The following is a 20,709-nucleotide window of genomic DNA, read 5'->3' as shown; positions in this document are numbered from 1 at the left end:
CAGCTCCCTCGGGGCTTTATTGAAAGCGTTTCTGTGATATATGGAACGCCGACAGGGTCAAAAGTCTTTGAACGGATGGGATCCAATTGAACTGAAACACTTAACTGTATTTTCCCATATTTTTCAGTGAAACTGTATAATGGGTGTATTTGCAATATGACAGAAATGTTTTCAGAGATCCCAAATAATTGGATATTTTACCATGATTACTCCCTGTCCTTGGTCTTAAAAATGGTTGACATTAATTTAGTGATCAAGCATAGCACCCTTATGGAAATATGATAATATTTTGTAATAATCATTTAAATCTGAGAAAAAAAAATCTAAATATTCTTCTTTTTTTGCAATGAAACAGGATATCAATTCATTCATTCAGAAAATAGTTTAGAATCATCTTTATATAAAGTTTGGTATAAAAATGAAAATACATTTTTTTCTTAACACGAAAATCCTACTGTTTTTACCATTTCATATCTATTCATGTCTTTATTTATTCATTTATTTATTTATTTTTAAAGCTGGCATTATTAAAGTCCTGCTGACCTCTACAGAGGCATGGAAATGAAAATTAATTAAATTTAATTTATAAATTTTCTCTCTTCTATTTTCTTTTTCTATTTTCTTTTTTTATGCTCTTCACAAAAAAAAATTATATTCTGGCAGTCACCTGAAAGTAAACCTTAAAGGAACTTTTTGACGCTCTAGCGGTTAATAAACAGAACTGCTTGCGTCTTGCGGAAGAACATCGTAGCCGGAACTACTTCTCTCTGTTTATGTCTATGAAGAATCACAAAGGTACTGGGTTACTCCGCCGCGGTACCCCCGAAGCAATCTAAAATAGTCCGAATATAAACACTTATTATAGGTGCACCCTAGTGATTCAGGACAAGCTAAAAACACGGTTTGGAAAATGGATTCATGGTGTACTCGCTTATTATATACATTTTTCTACATTTTGAACACAAACAAAGTTACGGACCGCAGCTCTGATTGGTTGTTTTCTTACCAGGAGCGATGGAGTTTCTGCAAATTGCAATAGGACACTGGGAGGAGCCAGAGAAGCTTGATTTTTTCACAGATTATCTGTCTCATATTCTACTGTCAGGACATAATGACAGGTTTAATAAATATGTAAAAAAAATACAAAAGTTACCTACTGCAGCTTTAAGCATATTTCCAATATACTGTAATTTATGGGAATATTAAAATTAATTTATGGATGTTTTTTCAAAGCCTTTGCATTTTCAAGAAACACTGCAGCTTTGTTTTGCAAAAAAAATTATATAAGCCTAGTTTCACATTTTAAATTAATTGTAAATGTTTTTAGGGTTTTAAAGTGGTCTTAAATAGAAGGCCGTGAATATGAATATGAATACTAAAATGAATAAATATGACAACAGAAGGAGGATTTACTAAAAGAAGAGGAATGTAGTGTCTTGAACACGCTCACATCTTAATCTACCACACATTGTGAATAGACGCAGAATGTGAAAAAAAACTTAAAGTGCAGATACCGTGACCACACTACTCTGAAGCACAGATACCGTGACTGCAGCTGTGCTGGTGCGAATCTACCGGAGTGGAAAGTGCTACCCTTAGAAAAAGCTGTGCCACACCTGAAATATTCACAAAATAACATATAAATAAGCAGTGTTTCGTGTGCTGATGATGAAACTGACGACACATCAATCAGAATCTCAAAGAGGTTTTTTTTGTTACAGTGTTATTGATCTCAGTGTTATCTGACTCTTTATTGAGGACAATATAAAGCAGCCATTATATATTAGTAAGTAGGTCTCAAATTAATTGATTGTCCAATTTAGGGATACAGATATACAATGTATGCAACTTATGACAAGGGTGTGACATATGGAAGGCAGATGGGGCCAAAAGTCTTTAAACAGAAGGCGAGAAACTAAACTTGAACTGTAATTTTACCATATTTTTTGTGAAACTGTATCATGAATGTATTTGCATCATGAAATTACAAAGATGACTGCAAGTGATATGAGGTGTGTTGCAATAGTGTCCTCTGGTGGTGTGAGGTGCTTCATATTACACTTTGAGCATCTTTCCAATATACTTCATCATGGGCATGTAAAAATTAATTTATGGATATTTTTTCAAGAAACACTGCAATTTAGTTTTGCTTAAAAAATCTTATTTTAAATAGTCCTACGTTTGTAGGGTTTTAAATTGGTCTTAGAGGATAGATTAAAATAAGAACAGAGAGAATCCATTAAAATGAATAATAAAAGTAATTTATTATTGTGATTAATTCAACCTTATAAGTCAAGAACACTGAATGTGGTAAACATTTATTAAGAGAATGAATGTAACTTTTAATATTCATGCATTTCTGATAATAAACAGAGTTTATCTGAGAATCAGCGTGTAGAAGCACAGCATGAGAAAGGAAGCCGTCAGATTCAGGAAACTGGAACTCAGGAAACTTGACGATGATTCTTTAGATTCTTCTGGTGAGCTTTAGATAGAAAGAGAAAATTCAGATCAGCAGGTTTGTTTTAGATGTGCTCAGTTTATCACAAATTAGTATTGCATACAATCAGACAATCTTTACTGCTCTCTCTCTCTCTCTCTCTCTCTCTTACCTGACAAGGCCACTGCAGTCAGAAGAACTGTGAAAGTGAGAATGCACCAAGATGATCTCTTTAAACTCATCATCATTATTCTTAACAGTTTTGATATTCTTAACTGTGAAAACTTCAGTGGGTGATATTAGTGCATATATTTCCTCTGAACTACACCCATAATCATCAAGATTGATCACAGAACAAGAATTGATGCTGAAAACAGTCCCAGTGTCTTCACCTACACTTGCAGCTTCAGTTGCATCATCATATTCCAGTTTTGCTGGAAAAAAACTCACAAAACGTACTTTCTCTCCAATTCTGGTTATATATCCCTTCCCTGTGCCAGAGTACACTGTACGACATTCCTTGTGGTCTTTGGGATTCATGGCATCTGTCAGCAGGAAGAAAAGAGATTTGAAAGGAAACTTGTCTCTGTAAGTTGATCTGCTCTTGTTGTGGTTCTGAACCGACTTCTTGAAATTTTCATGAAATTTAGAAGAAGCTTCAACATAGTTCTGCAGCGCAGTCATGTGCTCCGGTGTACTCCCAGGAATGGCCTTTTTGCATGTTGTGTTTTCCCACATAGTTTTAAAATCCTTATTGTTGTTGAGCTCTGTCTGCAGCAGACCTCCACTCTTTGTGACCATTTGCAGCATCTCTTCCCGACAGTTGTAGAACGAGTAATCAGCAGCTTCAGGAAACAAGCCCATGTGTGTCGCTACTGCACTTATCTGCACCACAGTCTGAAAACACAATTAAGAACCAGCGGAAAATTTGAAGATAAAAGAATAAGTCAAAGACTCTAAACTTCACAAATTCCTTGAGTTGAACTTACAGTGTACAAGAGCAGCAGGAGAAATGCATGGAACCTCAAGCTTCCCATTGTTTTAGTTTAGCTTTAGACACAGGTCTGGACAAAGACAATAACGTAGTCAAAATCAGATTGGTGAAGACATGTTCATCATATATATAATCCTTTTCAGCCCAAACGGAGCACAAGCACAAATCCATTAAGAAAATTGCATGAAGCACTACAAATCTTGATATCTTAAAAATACCTGTTGTTCGTGATGTATTTAATTTTGTTAGAAACATTCGCCTAAAACAAGTGACTGAAAACTATAACTGAAAAAGGCAGCACTCACCGTCTCAAGATGTCTGGTATTTTTAGGTTCACTTAAGTGAAATGTTCAGAACTGCAGGGTGTTCACACACTGACAAAAACAAGATTACACGAAGTTTGTCACTGTGGTCACGGTATCTGCACTTTACAGTAGCGCGGTCACACTATCTGTGCTTCGAGATCATTGCACGTCTGCTCAGCGATGCGTGGAAGGTTAAGTGTGAGCGTGTTCAAGGAGCCACTGTCTTCTTCTTTTAGTAAATTCTTCAGTTGTCATATTTATTCGTATTCATATTTATTTTATTCTATTTATGTTTATAACAGTTTGTTCTACTATAATTATGTGTTATTAGCAGTTGGCAAATCTAATTAGAGCCAGTTCCAAATTTTGAGTGTATAGTGAAAAAGACAGCATTTCCATGACTTTTGCATGCAATTATTAAAAAATGATACAGTAAAATAAAATGAAAATCACCACAGTGGTACACATAGAGGATTGGGGACACATAGAACAAGAGTCTGGTGGAGATTTCATAAAACAATTTAATTTACATTTTTTATGAATTGTTTATTTTTGTTTTTGTTCTTGATTAAGGTAAATATTGAATGATCACATATGTACTTAATGTGAGGAACTGCAGGCAAAAACACTGTTTTTTCAAGCACCTGTCAATTTTGAGATTTTGGGCTTTTTGGTTTTTCATAAAGTGCTTTTTCAAACTAGTGGAAGGAAAACATCCAAATGACACTGTTAAGTGTTTCTTTTATAGCACTTTATCTGTTTGTGTCAATAGATTTAAATTACAATAGATATTTTTAAAGGCTGTTTTCTCAAAATTAGTTTTTTCTTCAACACTGACCCATAAATCACCACTTCAGTAGCACGCACACACACCAAACTTGACATTTTTATTCCTGTCTATATTCTGAAGGTTTTTACAGAGGGATTTGTTCATATATATTTTCCTTGATTATATACAACATTTTATTCCCCCCAAAATTGTGCAAATATATGGTTTTCTGGCTGTTCAATGTATTTTCTGAATTATGGAATGACAAAAAAAGATAACCAGAATTCCCTCTGTAAAAACATTTGATTCTAATATGTCAAAAAAATTAAACAAAAATTTTGAAACTGACTTCATCTAGTGTTCAGATTTTTGTACTAGACATTTATGCAAATTAGCACATATTTCATTAAATAATGCCTCATTTGCATATTTAAACATAACATTTTTGAAAACTTGTAATACAAAAAATGTTTGCAATAATCAATGTAATCAATCAACTGGGTAAATAAGGTGATAACTATTAGTTATTTTTTTTTTGCCCTATTCACCTGCAGTGTCTCACCTTGAAAAAAAAAAACATGAATCCAACCGATATAGAATAATGTTAACTGTAAGTAGAAAAGAAAACAGTTGTACAAAACATATTCCAAATTATACATTAATTCAGTAGCATTCCACATGAAAATAAATGAAAAAGTACACAGCCAAAAATAAAAAATAAATAAAATAGAAACATAATTATAGTAAAATAAATGGTGAAAACTTAAATAGAAGGCCATGAATATGAATACTAAAATGAATAAATATGACAACAGAAGGAGGATTTACTAAAAGAAGAGGAATGTAGTGTCTTGAACACGCTCACATCTGAATCTACCACTGTAATAATATGAACTTCCTGATCATCGGGAAGAAGGAGGCGGGAACCGGCGCACAATCAAAACTCATTTTAATAATCAAAAGTAAATACAAAACGGCGCACCAGCCCCTCACGGACGACTGGTGCGCACAAATAAAAACCAAAACATAAAATAATGTCCCAGGCCTGGTCCTCTCTCGTCCTTCACGGTCGTCACTCCAGTTTTATATCCTTCCATCTCCTACGTGGGACTCGATACTAGCTGTGGGGCTCAGGTGTAGCTCATCTCCAATCACTACACCTGGCCTCACTCCTCGTTCCCACGCCTCTCGGCCCCGCCCCACTCGCCACAACCACACATTGTGAATAGACGCAGAATGAACTTAAAGCACAGATACCGTGACCACACTACTCTGAATCACAGATACCGTGACTGCAGCTGTGCTGGTGCGAATCTACTGGAGTGGAAAGTGCTACCCTTAGAAAAAGCTGTGCCACACCTGAAATATTCACAAAATAACATATAAATAAGCAGTGTTTCGTGTGCTGATGATGAAACTGACGACACATCAATCAGAATCTCAAAGAGTTTTTTTTTTGTAACAGTGTTATTGATCTCAGTGTTCTCTGGGCAGGAAAGTCATCTGTGTATTTGAATTGTATGTAAGTATTTACAGGTTTTTCAACTGCTTACACACAAAATCTTTATTTGTCACACAGTTTCTGAAAGCTGACACTCAAACAGCAGAAGTACACACCAAATATGTAAAACCATACAGTAATTCTCAGCCTTTGACTCAGTTTTCAATTTCATAAAACACTTTTTGCAAAACATAACACGCAATTCTCTATAACACACACAAATCTAACAGGAATTAATCTTATGGCAAAGGTGTTTGCTAATGTATGCTTTTGAGATGTGTTTGTGTTTTGTGTTGAGATGTGTCTGAGATGTATTGTAATGCAGTGCTTCATTTTGCGAGAGATGAGAGACATTTTGCATTTTGTGTGTGCAATTCTTGAATCTGTGTGAAAAGTTTTGAAAATGTATGTAAGCAGTTAAAAACAAACTGAAAAAATGTATTAACTAGGTTGAAAAGTTTGAAAGATGTAAATGGTTTGGTCAGTTTTATGTTCTAGATATTTGCTAAAGTGTTGCTACTTGGTTGCTAGGATACTTTGGGTGGTTGCTAGGCTGTTGCTGTGCAGTTGTATATCTGATAGAGATTGTTCTGGGTGATTACAGACATTCCCACCTTTGTTAATAACAGAAAATGAAATAGTTTCAGTGCTTTAATATTACTGTATTTCTTTTTCCATTAAATAAAAAAAAAATTGTTGAATGAACATGATTTAATCGAAGCACCCATTATGCATCTAATCAAATTAAGTAAACTTGGACTGCTTTGAACGCATTAGATGAACACAATATACATTTGTAGATTAAACATGATTGAGATATGTCAGTGTAACTTCTTTTTCAACTAACTGAATCAAAATGTCTGTTTTGTGTTAGTCTGATCAAATTTATTCTTATTCACTCAATGTCAGTAAAGCACTTCAATTCAACAAAATTCTTACATCAACTAGTTAATGTCTTCTTCATGTATGGTTTTGGTAGTTTAATGAATATCCATCTTGTAGTTTCCATTAGATTTGTTTTAGATGACAGCACCAAGAAGCAAGACATTACCAGAAATTCAGTAATTTACAAAAAAAAAAAAAAAAAAAAACAGAAACCATACAAACATTTTTTTCATTAGGCTTCAACATGAACCAATATAGTTTAATCCACTTTCTTCACTTTAAGTCCCCTATCCACCAGAGTGTTTGTAACACCAAAGTATAAGAAACATTTACAATACTTTTATGACTTTAACGCCCTTTCTGTATTTAAACTTCTGAAAAATTAAGCCATTTTAACAACACCCTTTTTGGTATTTGTAAAGTGACAAAGTGATAAAAAAAGTGAAAAAGTGAGGTGACAAAGAGTCCAATATGGTGACCCATACTCAGAATTCATGCTCTGCATTTAACACATCCAAAATGCACACACACACACACACACACACACCGTGAACAAACTGTGAACACACACCCAGAGCAGTCGGCAGCCATTCATGCTGACGCGCCCAGGGAAAGATGCAATACTATAAATAAATAAAAAACGTTTTTAGCAGCTTGCTGTGACATCACATGAACATTTTGATAATTCTAAATTACCACTGTACACATGTTGCATTACATCTGAAAATAAGATAATCACTCCCAGAAACTACTCACTTGCTCCAGCACCGTTTAAAGGAACTGTGCCATGAATAACAGTTGTCTAAAAAGAGTTTCTGTCTAACTACAAATGTACCCTAATGTGTATGCTAAGGCCAGAAAACAGAAACCCACAACAAGCCGTAGTCTCCTCATTTAAAAGACTGACTTTAAAAACTGTCCCAAAGAAAATTACCACTACTTGCTGTTGCTACTAAATATCAAGTTTTTTATGTTTATAACTATAGCCTCTGAATAAACCATGCATACTGTGGCGGGGTGAAGAAGGACACGACGAGTAAGTACAGGTGAGTTCCCCAAAGGGAGGATTTTATTAATAAATAAGGTGGCAGAAGGCGGTGAGGTGAGGTGGTCCGGTGCAAGGTGCTCGGCTTCCTCTTTAATCTGTGTGCTGTGGCGGTGTGGGTCCGGTGTGCTCTCCCGTGTCCGGTGTGCTCTCCCGACTCTCGTGGAGACATCTCTCACCTCTGTGTTCGTTCGCTGTGTTTAAAAAGGCAGCACTTGATGATCCGCAGGTGTGGCCGCTCAGCCCGTGACGAGCAGGAGCAGGTGTGACTGCTCGGTTTCCAGGGCGACGCTGATGAGAGCTCAGGACAAGTGTCACACTCCCCCCCAAAGCGTCGTCCTAGTCGTGTGGAGTAGTGGGGAAACTGGGGGAGGGCGGAGAGAGGACCCTGACAGACCTGCGAAAGCAGGCCCAATTCTTGGGAGTCCGTCGGCATTGGCGTGCTCGATGTTGCACGGTGAAGTTGAAGTCCTGGAGCGCCAGGAACCACCGCGTCACTCTCGCGTTCATCTCCTTGGCCGGGGCCATCCACTGCAGGGTGGTTCCGGGTGGCGGGAGGACGTCGTGCTCCCAATTCGTGCCGACCCGACTAAACAGCAGGAAGAGTTCCTGGGCGATGGCTTTGGTAGTGGCCTTTCGGAGGGGGATGGCCTCAGGGTAGCGGGTGGCATAATCCACGATGACCAGGATGTGTTCGTGCAGCGGTCCCACTAAGTCCATCCCGATCCTCTCCGAGGGCACCTCAATGATGGGCAGCGGTATCAGCGGGCTGGGGGGAGGGGTCTGTGGTGAAGTCCGCTGGCAGGTTGGGCAGGCTTGACAGAACCGCCGGACTTCGGCCTCTAGGCCCAGCCAGTGGAACCGGTCACGGAGGCGCTGGACGGTGTTCTGTACTCCTAGGTGTCCTGTCATGGGGTGTGTGTGGGCTATCTCCATGGAAGCAACTCACCATCTCTGGGGTTGTCCGAAGCCAGCAGCACGGGGCGCCGTCGGGTCTTCTGGCTGGGCTTCCGGGATGGGCGGTTCCCGGCCGGGCCGGCAGGCTGAGTGACGGTGGCAAGCAACTAGTCAAATCCCGGCCAGTCTCGCCCGAGGAGGACCGCTACCGGCAGCTCCTTGACAAGTCCGACATCTATTGACCAGGCGCCGGGTGACGCCGCGATGGTAACCCGTCGTGCTGGTACGTCCCGGGTGTCGCCGTGCACACAGATGATGGAGAGCTTCGTTTTGGCTTCAGGCCGCAGGGGCAACACCGCTGTCCTCACGAGGGTGTCCGCACTGCCGGAGTCCAGAAGAGCGAGGATGGGGTGGCCGTTCGCCCGCGGCGCGTTCGCCGTGTGCACGGCGCAGCCTGCCAGCCAATGTCGTGGCGGAGAGCGAGGTGCTTCGGTGGGCATAGGTTCATCTCGAGGGCCGGGAACTGCCGGCCTGCTCACCAGTCGTGGCGTGCGCCGCTCCTGGACCACTCTTCGGGGAAACGGCGGCACTCTCTCCCCAACCTCCCGGTGTTGGGTGGCCTCCGCCAGCTCGATGGCCTCCACCAGCTCGTACGAGTTCGCTGGGTTCCGCATGTCGGCTGCCTGACGTAGCGGGCGGGGAAGGGCCCGCAGGAGGCGATCCACGTTGACACGTTACCTGGTGTGCGTTGGGACCCCTGGCCAGTAACCAGTGCTGCGCAAGACGGGAGAGATTGTCCGCCTGAGCTCGGGCCGGCTGTCATGGATCGAAGGCCCACTCGTTGAAGAGCTGAGCGGCGCTAATCGGTGAGAGCCCCATCCGGCCCATGATTTCCTTCTTCAACTCCTCGTAAGACTCGTTGAGCTCTGGGGGAAGTGTGAAATAAGCCCATTGGGCCTCTCCCGGCAGCAGCGGGGCGATGATCCGGGCCCACTCCGCCTTGGGCCACGCCTCCCGGGTGGCCACGGTCTCAAACATCTGGAGGTATGTGGTAATGTCATCATGGGATGTCATCCACGGCAGCAGCTGCGTGGCTTGGACACGAGGGTCACCTCTGTGTTCGTTCGCTGTGTTTAAAAAGGCAGCACTTGATGATCCGCAGGTGTGGCCGCTCAGCCCGTGACGAGCAGGAGCAGGTGTGACTGCTAGGTTTCCAGGGCGACGCTGATGAGAGCTCGGGACACGTGTCACAATACCTATTCAATCATAACTTTAACTGCAGTTTGTAAGGCCTTTTCAAATATATGGTCAACTGCATGTGCATCATAGACTTAACTTGGCAATTTTTGCATAATGCATTCAATAAGCTGGGTAGCATTTTGAAACTATGTTTTAAAAGACAGAAATGTCTAGTTATTTAACATTTAAAGGTCATGTAGTTAATAGTTTGGCATAGCAAGCATTGAATTGTGACAGAAATGCACCTATTGTTTCGGATATACTAACGAAACTCTTATCGATAAAGAAATAGTATTTAACCAAACACATGTGCTTCTAGTCTGGGAAAATAAGTCTGCTTAGAAACATTGCCACAGTGTCTAATAACTCATGTGTGATGAATCATGGCCTTCTCATGAGAAAGGCTATGTAAAGAGTCCACCCTAACCTCAGTCGCTACACAGTAGCATCGATAATAAGGACATTCTGACTGGAGAACAGGTATATCTTCAAGTTTCTACTCCAGACTGTACCTGTATGCATCACATGATTCTGTATCATATTACAGTATTACTGTACTAACTGTACTATACAAAAATGGGTAGTGCTGTGAAGTATATTTAAAGGAATGCTCTTGTGATGTTACAGTACTGTGTACAGTTTGAAAGCACAGTATGTGAAAAAGAACCTAACCAATGACATCTTATGGTGGCATTTTCTACAGAATGGTTGGACGAACTCCTCAAGGTGGAAGGGAACGGCTCTTCACTTAATAACAAGAGCTTGCCATCATTGAAATGGTGCGAGAAAATAATGCAATCCGACATTGTGAATTGCAAAAACACATAATTGCAGATAGAAATGTATTCAACAAAAGTCTTTAGAATGAAGCAGCTGTACGGAGAGCCATTTGAGAGGAACAGTGTCAGTGTAAGTGACTCTTTATTGAGGACAATATAAAGCAGCCATTATATATTAGTAAGTAGGTCTCACATGAATTGATTGTCCAATTTAGGGATACAGATATACAATGTAGGCAACTTATGGCAAGAGTGTGACATATGGAAGGCAGACAGGGCCAAAAAGTCTTTAAACTAAAGGCGAGAAATTAAACTTAAACTGTAATTTCCCATATTTTTAGTGAAACTGTATCATGAACAGTGTTGGGGGTAACAAGTTACAAAGTAACAGATTACAGTAACTATATTACTTTTTTGGGTAACGAAGTAATGCATTACATTAATAATATTGGTAACTACACTACTTTACTAGACTAAAGGAACGTGCTTTCCTGCGTTACACATGCCGTATTTGCCTGTGTGTAAAGTTCTGGGCCGGTTTTCCTGATAATGATTGATCTTAGCGCTTAAGTGTGTTTTCTACGAGTAATTTTACGATTGTTCGTTATTGTTTGACGTGTGTTTCCCAACATTGCACGTAAAGCAATCGCACAGCTGTGCTTCAAGTGCTACGTAGGAGTCGCTCTCCGTTTGTCAAGTGCTGAAATGTCATCTTACAGACGGTTTCATCGAGCGCACGCGCCTGGCCCTAAGTGAACTTCCGGTCTGTGTTGTGTATATGGATCTGGCTGCGGTGCCGTCTACAAACACAGTTAAAGTTAAGGTGATGAGTAGACTGAAGTTGGGCTCAGGTGGTTGTGATATGGGATGTGTTTCCCATTTATTTATTTATTTTTGGAGACTCGCCACGATTTTAAAACTAAACGATTTTCCAAAAGGCTTTGTTGAATAAACATGAGCAAGTATTGCACGTTTAATAATAATAATAATAATGATTCCTTACATTTATATGTTTAAATATCAAAATGAGACACAGGTGTTTATATATCACTGTATTTCTGAAGGAATGCATGTTATATGTCTGATAAAGCAGTGTTTGTGAACCCAGCGCTGCTTTGTTTACAGCTGTTACCGGGGAAACCTCTATTTCTCACACTTTAAAGCATCTCTTGATTAACATTTCTTCCATGTTTTATTTTTAATAGTAAATCCCATTTGTTTACCAAAAAATAAAGTTTGCTTAATTTTAAAAATTTAAAGGGAAATCTAAATGAATGTTTTATGCCTTCATTTGATAAACGGAAAAATTTAAATACACAACAGAATTTCTGAGGGGGAAAAAAAAATTCATGAGGCTATTTTAAGAAAAATGTAAGAAATGAAGTTGTTTTTATGCATTTAAATAATTACACATGCTAAAAAAAATCAAACATATGGCGAAGAAAAAATAAAACATTTCATAGGGCCATAAACATGTAATTTAAAAAAAAACTTTTAATAAATTGCTGTGAAAATGTATAAGTGTTATGATTTAAATTAATTAGACATGCTTTTTGATTAATGCAATTAAATTTAACCATTAAAAAGTGAAAAAATGGACCCAGAAAAATTTATACGGAATTTGGAAAGAATTCCCTAAAAGAAAATTAAAAAGTAAAGTAATAAGTCAAGTTACTTTTTAAATAAAGTAACTAGTAAAGCAATCTCATTACAATGTACACAAGTAACTAGTAAATAATTAAATTTTTTGAGTAACTACCACAACACTGATCATGAATGTATTTGCATCATGAAATTACAAAGATGACTGCAAGTGATATGAGGTGTGTTGCAATAGTGTCCTCTGGTGGTGTGAGGTGCTTCATATTACACTTTGAGCATCTTTCCAATATACTTCATCATGGGCATGTAAAAATTAATTTATGGATGTTTTTTCAAGAAACACTGAAATTTAGTTTTGCTTAAAAAAAAATCTTATTTTAAATAATCCTACATTTGTAGGGTTTTAATTTGGTTTTAGAGGATATATTAAAATAAGAACAGAGAGAATACATTGAAATTAATAATAAAAGTAATTTATTATTGTGATAAATTCAACCTTATAAGTCAAGAACACTGAATGTGGTAAACATTTATTAAGAGAATGAATGTAACTTTTACTATTCATGCATTTCTGATAATAAACAGAGTTTATCTCAGAATCAGCGTGTAGAAGCACAGCATGAGAAAGGAAGCCGTCAGATTCAGGAAACTGGAACTCAGGAAACTTGACGATGATTCTTTAGATTCTTCTGGTGAGCTTTAGACAGACAGAGAAAATTCAGATCAGCCGGTTTGTTTTAGATGTGCTCAGTTTATCACAAATTAGTATTGCATACAATCAGACAATCTTTACTGCTCTCTCTCTCTCTCTCTCTTACCTGACAAGGCTGCTGCAGTCAGAAGAACTGTGAAAGTGAGAATGCACCAAGGTGATATTTATGTAGTCATAATCATTATTCTTAACAGCTGTGATATCCTTAACTGTGAAAACTTCAGTGGGTGATATTAGTGCATCTATTTTCTCTGAACTACACCCGTAATCATCAAGATTGATCACAGAACAAGAAGTGATGCTGAAAACAGTCCCAGTGTCTTCACCTATACTTGCATCTTCAGTTGCATCAGCAGATTTCAGTTTTGCTGGAAAAAAACTCACAAAACGTACTTTCTCTCCAATTTTGGTTATATATCCCTTCCCTGTGCCAGAGTACACTGTAGGACATTCCTTGTGGTCTGTGAGATTCATGGCATCTGTCAGCAGGAAGAAAAGAGATTTGAAAGGAAACTCATCTCTGTAAGTTGATCTGCTCTTGTTGTGGTTCTGAACCGACTTCTTGAATGTTTTACGAAATTCAGAAGAAGCTTCAACATAGCTCTTCAGCGCAGTCATGTGCTCCGGTGTACTCCCAGGAATGGCCTTTTTGCATGTTGTGTTTTTCCACATAGTTTTAAAATCCTTATTGTTGTTGAGCTCTGTCTGCAGCAGACCTCCACTCTTTGTGACCATTTGCAGCATCTCTTTCCGACAGTTGTAGAACGAGTAATCAGCAGCTTCAGGAAACAAGCCCATGTGTGTCGCTACTGCACTTATCTGCACCACAGTCTGAAAACACAATTAAGAACCAGCAGAAAAATTTGGAGAGAAAAGAAAAAATCAAACACTTCTAAACTTTACAAATTTGATGAGTTCCTTAAGTTAAAAAATTCAAAGTTGTGATGATAAAAGTGAGAACTTACAGTGTACAAGAGCAGCAGGAGAAATGCATGGAACCTCAAGCTTCCCATTGTTTTAGTTTAGCTTTAGACACAGGTCTGGACAAAGACAATAACGTGGACAAAATCAGATTGGTGAAGACATGTTGCCATATATATATATATATATATAAAATCTTTTTCAGCACTCATTGAGCACAAGTATAGCACAGCCCAATTGCATGAAGCACTACATCTTGATATCTTAAAAAGACATGTTGTTCATGATGTATTTAATTTTCTTAGAAGCATTTGCCTGAAACAAGTGACAGAAAACTATAACTTAAAAAGGCAGCACTCACCGTCTCAAGATGTCTGGTATTTATTTTAGAGTCAGTGAAGCGAGAAGAAAGCAAATGGTCAGAACCGCAGTGTGTTCACAGACTGACCAAAAAAAATAAACAATTACAGGAAAGCTTTTTAATGCCAAGCCCTGACATTTCCTTCCTGAATCTGGAATGAGCAAAGCCAGACAGCAAAAGAATCTTATGGTAGAACATTTTTAAAAAGAAGAAAACTGAAACATTAAGAATGTTTGGCAACTATTTTAAATGAGGTAATTGTAATCCATGTGCAGAGATTCATTATGTTCCAGTTTTGTATTATTTGTCGCTAATTTACTGTTGTAAAACTCAGAAATTCAGTGGTCAATGCTAAAATGTGACGGGTTTATTGGAATTTTGATATGTTTACCCTTGAGATGGGTTCACATATTATGTTTGATATCATCTTGTACTACTTCCCATGACCATCAAGCTCAAAAATGCATTATTTAATCACTTTTTTTTAAAGTATGACTCATGCACTCAGAGCTTGGATGAAGAGCTGATTTTTCTAATGTTGTAAAGTGCAAACCTGCTAAACTGTGCCACTGTTAACTGATATTATAATAAAGATTATGGCAACACTACATTTTATTTGTGTGTAATCTTACATAATCAGAGTAGCTTCCCATCAACAACTTAATGTCAAAATACTACTTCAGAGAGAGTTCAGTTTTGTTTGCCAGCATGGAAAGCGGAAGCTTTGGGAGCTTAGAGATTAAAGAACCTCAGATAATTTTATCCCCTAAGAAACAAACAAACATAAACAGGCATCTTGGAGACACCCCACAGAGGAGAGATGCAGGAAATGCCTCTCTCACATATGCATCAGTTCCTTGTCATCCCCTTCCTTCCCCTGACCTGTCCTTCCTCCACATGGTCCACTCAGAATGGTAAATGGTATATTGTTTTACATGAATGCAATCAGATTAACAGTCATGTGTGTTCTTTTTTTATAGTGTCAGGGCGAATGGTCTCAATCTTACAAAAGTAGACTAAAATATCTTGTGTTTTATTAGGATTGGAGCTGAACTTTTCAGGACGGTCGATCGCCAGGAGCTGGGTTGGGGACCCCAGTATAGCTTATATAATTCCTTATCTTAATATCTTAATTATTGCTCTTTAGTTTCTTTGTTTGTATTGTGTGCACACTATGCAGCGCACCCTAGATGAGCATAAGGGCTTTGCACACAGAAAGCTTTTTTCCCTAATGATTTCGATCTTATTATCATGTATGCATTTCGTAAGAATAAAAATAGTTAACAGAATAAACATGTTTTAATTGTATAATGTGCACCAAAGATTTTTTTCAAGATATTGTTTTCGCTGCTAAATTATACAGGCAGCTAGTTTAATTTCATATCTCATTCAAATCTAGTTTTTCCTGTAATTAGTATTAGTATTTAGTGGATTGTGTTTAACAAAGGTTTTTTTATGTATAAAACCCTTAATAATGAAAGCTCTAAAACAGAAAATTGCAATAACCGTGACTATTTCTAGACAATTAATCATCAGCCAAATTTCATAATCATGACAACCCTACTTAAAAGCATGAAAAACTGGTTTCTGTTTATTGAATATTTTTCACATTTTAGTGGATTTAATATAATTTTTGTGTTTGGGGGTTACTGTAAAATAAAGTAACCCAAACAGACAAATAAGCCCATATGTATATCTGTTGTGGCCCATAAGAGACCTACTGTAATAAGTCACTAATCAGGCAGACTCAATTAAACACCAAATTCAAGCTACCTGGTCAATCATCTGCCCATGATGGGACACCATGGAAACTGAGAACTAAATTAGCTGGGTCCCAGTTGGATAGTCCAGATGGGTCCCAGATATCAGCTCATTTGCAATCCCTATAGGCCCCACATGGCTGTGTATGTCAATCATTGCAATTTCAGAATCTTGCATTTATTTAAATCCGACATTTAGAGGTGAGTGAAAACTTGAATGCAATGGCCAAACAGGTGTTCAAGAAATCAACAGATATGTCTGTGATTGGCTACCTTGCTCAATACTACAAAAACAGTAGTACTAATATTACAGTTTTAACTGAGGTTGATTTTGACTGTGTAAGAAAATAGATGTGTGGTCTGCGATCATGAGAACGGTATGAATGCATAATGCATGAGAGAGAGAGAGTTGGCAGTCCTCTAAACAAATAAACAGGAAGTGACCAAATGACATTCCTTTCGCTAATTATCTTTAATGTTACAATGTTAATTATCTTTAATTATCATTACCAAAGGAATGTCATTTTTTCACTTCCTGTCATTTGGCGTGAGACTCATGCACAGATGGTGCCATGTGTGATCATGTTGATCTTAAAGGAACACTCCGACTTTTTGGGACTTTAGCTTATTCACAGTATCCCCCAGAGTTAGATAAGTCCATACATAACTTTTTCATTTCTGTGCGTTCTGTAAGTGTTATTTGACGCACCCACTGTTAGCCTAGCTTAGCACAAAGACTGTATGTAAATGGATAATGGTAGCATAGTAATCCCAATAAGTGACAAAATAATGCAAACATTTTCCTATTTACATGTTGGGATCTGTATAGTCACAGCGTGTACAAATAACAAGGCTATATGAGACAGAGACCATTTTTAATCGTATAAATACTGGGAACTATATTCTCACTAGGCGTAGACTTATCTTACTCCGGGGGATACTGTGAATAAGCTAAAGTGTTCCTTGAATGGGGGCTTCTCTCACTTGAATTGTGATCTGTAAACCCTCACCTTCAAATTAATCTTGTTACCCTTGGCCTGATTAGTGGATAAGACACATACATGCCTTTGGTGTGAGAGACCCGGGGTCGAATCCACTGTGAGACACCAATGTGTCCCTGAGCAAGACACTTAACCGTATACATATATAGCAATTGTAAGTCGCTTTGGATAAAAGCATCAGCTAAATTAATAAATGTAAATGTATCCAAAAACATCTTGGGACAAGTTTTTCACACTGACAGCAGACATTGTAAGACAGTTAGCAACTGTGTTTGATTGTCCGAATAAGCAACGGTAACTACGGGGGCGGGCAGGGCTGGACTGGGACAAAAAAATCAGCCCTGGACTTCATCCAGACCGGCCCACTATGCATGTAAACATACGTGCGCACACACACACACACACACACAAACACACACACACACACACACACTACGTCTATACATACATTAATCTGCATGTAAAATTACCGATTAGAATGTATTACTATCAAAACCAAGAAAAAAATATTAAAATAATAAACAAAGAAAATGCAAATGATTTTATCAGGCTTTATTTTAAATATCTAAAGGTCTTAATTTATGTGCTTTTTATTAATCTAATAGTGCAGCAACATAACATTTTTTGTATTTATATTAATTTACACATATTACCTCTGACCTGTTGGCTGCTTATAGTAGGCTAGTACAAAAACCACTGATCTACAGTAAACGTGATTTATAAAGACCACTGATCTACAATAAAATATAACAGTAATTAAGACAAAGATCATTGTGTAGTGATTTATTTTAAATTGTTCTTAACATAATCAAAGGCCTTTAAAAATCCTTGAAGTACACTGGCTTATATATTCAAACGCAGAGCTTCTTTGTAAATAAGCTGCAATCTCATTTCACAATTCCAATTTCAATACCACAATAAACACTAACTATTAAGTTCAAACATTAATGAAGACAAGTGAACAGTCAGCAATAAAATAAGAAAAAAAAATCATAAATAGCACCATTTTCAGGTACAGATATTGCATATCCAAATATAAAATACTTCACTTAACACACACACACACACATATACAAAAACACATACATACATATACTTTATATATACTTGTTGAAGCTGTTATTCAAGAGCAGTGAGTTATTTCTCTTTGTCTTTTGGTCACATTAATGACACAGACCGACAGCAGGTATAAGGTTTCTCCCTGGCACTTTAAGAGATTTTTTTCTCAATTGATTACAAATTGAAAAAATATATCTCACATAAATTCTGTAAATATATAGAGACAGAGCATGAGCTGGTATTATTAAAAGTAAAAAATAATTAAATGTAATGCAGTTTTCATTATAATGACAATTATTTAATGATAGGTGAAGATTATAAATATGTACTATAGTGTGCACATATTTAGCAAAATACTCCTTTCTTATGGCTATTTTTCAATCTCAACTAACCTGCTATGGTCTTTAAATGGCTTTCTTGAGGTATATGTAACGTTCTGTGACATAACTGTTCTCCTGCTGTTTTGACTGATGACTGATAACTGATCGATATTATTTATGAGGCATATATACATTTCATTTCTGTAAGTTGTACTGTATCTTTAAACAGAAAGTAAGAGATGATCGATTTACTTGAACTGAGGCACTAAAGCGATCTGTCACGTCACATTTTCTAACGCCAAAACGGTATTTTATGAATTTTGTAATAAAATGGACAGAACCTGAGAGCTGAGTATTGTAAATGTAATTTATATAGATCAGTGAGTGGTGGCATATTACAGCTGGAATATCCAAACTTTTTGAAACAAAACAATGCAGTAGCCTCTGTGTATCATTACATTTCTGTCTCACCTCAGCAGTCAAGTCCATCCCTGCTGACGTCTTCACGTAAGCGTATATCTTGACACATTTGGTGGCATCTGCCTCAAGTTCTTGTCGTTTTCTCTCTCTCAACGTTCGGCCCCTCCTTTACGCTTAGATATTTTATCATTTAACATATTGAATTTCGTTGCAGTTGTAAAGCGGCCGCTTTTCAAGGCTAGAACTTGATTCTGATTGGCCAATGAGCAGTGAACACGTCACGTCTCGCAGCCGCATCAGCATCACGCGCATGCGTTGTCTTATCTGTTCTTTATACTGCTTTTTTTATGTTTTAAATAAATTATTGTGACTAACGTAAAAAAAAAAAAAAAAAAAGCATCATGCAGCTTCATGGGAGAGACACATAAGACCGGAATTGTACCATACAACAATATAATTACGAATATATTTGCGATTATTAATGATTTAAAAACAAAATACATAACGCACCGGCCCAACCAGACCGCGGCCCACCGGGAATCTCCCGGTAGTCCCGATGGCCAGTACATGCCTGGGGGCGGGGCTTACCGATAGGTAATTACTTTGTGTGGGTGACATCATGCATTGGCAAACTGAATTTCTGGATCTGTGGCATAACATCATGGGCGTTGTGCCGAAGAAGTTGAAAATTGTTCAAATGCAGGCGTCAGCCAATCAGATTGCCTATGTAAATAACCTAGTTAAGTTGTTAACCAATCGCGTCCATGGATCACGGGAAAAGCGATGTGATTTGCTAGCGTCACTTTGACAAGTTTCAGACGCTGACGGAACAAGCGCTTTTGGTATGTTTGGCATGCCATAGAGCTTTATGAGAAATAGAAACTTGAACTTTAAATTTAAATTTCGGATCTTCAGTATCATGTCTTGTGTAACATCATCACTAGCACACATAAATCAGACTCGCTCACTCACTCAGTCAAAACTGCACTTCTCGAGGTGAACTGGTTTAGTCAAACAGAGGGGAATCCCGCGAGATACGGGAAGTGCTTAAGAGAAGTTTGTGACTACAGTCAAGGTGAAGACGGGTTTAGGATTTGAAAACATTCACAAACTAGTGCCGTGATTCAAACCCATTACTAAAACTTACTGGACATTAAGCAATGGAGGAATGCAATCCTACAGCGGAAGAACAGGTCAAACTGAAGAAAGATCAGAATAAAGCGGAGCAGACGCGCACGGATGTGGCTCCTTGTTTGTGCGGTTACGATTGCTGTGTTTGTTTCCAAGCCTGTGAAGGTCCTGGATGCTCTGATTGTCCCGGATGTGATTTTTCTGGATGCTGTGATTGTTCTGGATGTGATTTTTCTGGATGCTGTGATTGTTCTGGATGCTGTGATTGTTTCTCATGTTGCTGCGAGTGTCTGGGATCAATTTTGGGATGTTTTTGATCGGCAAGTAACCTTTAGAATCCAATTTTTTTTTTTTCAAACATACTCTAACAAAGGGCTGTTTTCTTAATTGGGCTCACGATTGAAAAACTTTAATCCATTTTTATTTCTATACAATCATAATGTGTCTAACATGCTTTCATTTGGATTAAGTCACGAGATGTTACTTTTTTTTTTTAAATGTTACTAATATACAGATATTACTCGTGTATCTTTCAGGGCATGTAGGATTCCTGAATAAATGGATTTCT

At 38.0% G+C, this 20,709-nt stretch overlaps 1 protein-coding gene across 9 annotated transcripts; it reads right to left on the bottom strand.

Annotated features, from left to right (window-relative positions):
• Nucleotides 1-2,239: 2,239 nt before the first annotated feature.
• On the bottom strand, nt 2,240-20,469 carry si:ch211-145b13.6 (GPI-linked NAD(P)(+)--arginine ADP-ribosyltransferase 1). 9 transcript variants are annotated; one of them, XR_008152779.1, is made up of 5 exons: nt 14,451-14,547; nt 14,134-14,208; nt 13,275-13,999; nt 12,953-13,153; nt 2,240-2,284 (listed from the first exon to the last, which is right to left on the bottom strand). XR_008152779.1 is itself a non-coding variant. In XM_052549870.1 (5 exons), exons 2-5 carry the CDS (start codon nt 14,179-14,181, stop codon nt 2,377-2,379), a joined length of 882 nt encoding a protein of 293 aa, XP_052405830.1. In that variant the 5' UTR covers nt 14,182-14,208; nt 20,158-20,469; the 3' UTR covers nt 2,240-2,376. The 9 variants fall into 9 exon arrangements, 8 of the variants coding, with proteins under 8 accessions (XP_052405830.1, XP_052405757.1, XP_052406271.1 ...); XM_052549870.1 differs by lacking the exons at nt 12,953-13,153; nt 14,451-14,547 and adding exons at nt 2,613-2,832; nt 20,158-20,469 and having other exon boundaries at nt 2,240-2,485; nt 13,495-13,999; XM_052549797.1 differs by lacking the exon at nt 12,953-13,153 and adding an exon at nt 2,613-2,832 and having other exon boundaries at nt 2,240-2,485; nt 13,495-13,999; nt 14,451-14,545.
• Between the last annotated feature and the right edge of the window lie 240 nt (nt 20,470-20,709).

This window comes from Carassius gibelio, chromosome A1 (genome assembly GCF_023724105.1).
Source record: "Carassius gibelio isolate Cgi1373 ecotype wild population from Czech Republic chromosome A1, carGib1.2-hapl.c, whole genome shotgun sequence".
In the NCBI taxonomy this organism is placed as follows: Eukaryota; Metazoa; Chordata; class Actinopteri; order Cypriniformes; family Cyprinidae; genus Carassius; species Carassius gibelio.
The sequence above is the reverse complement of the archived record's forward strand: the minus strand, read 5'-3'. Positions and strand labels throughout refer to the sequence as shown.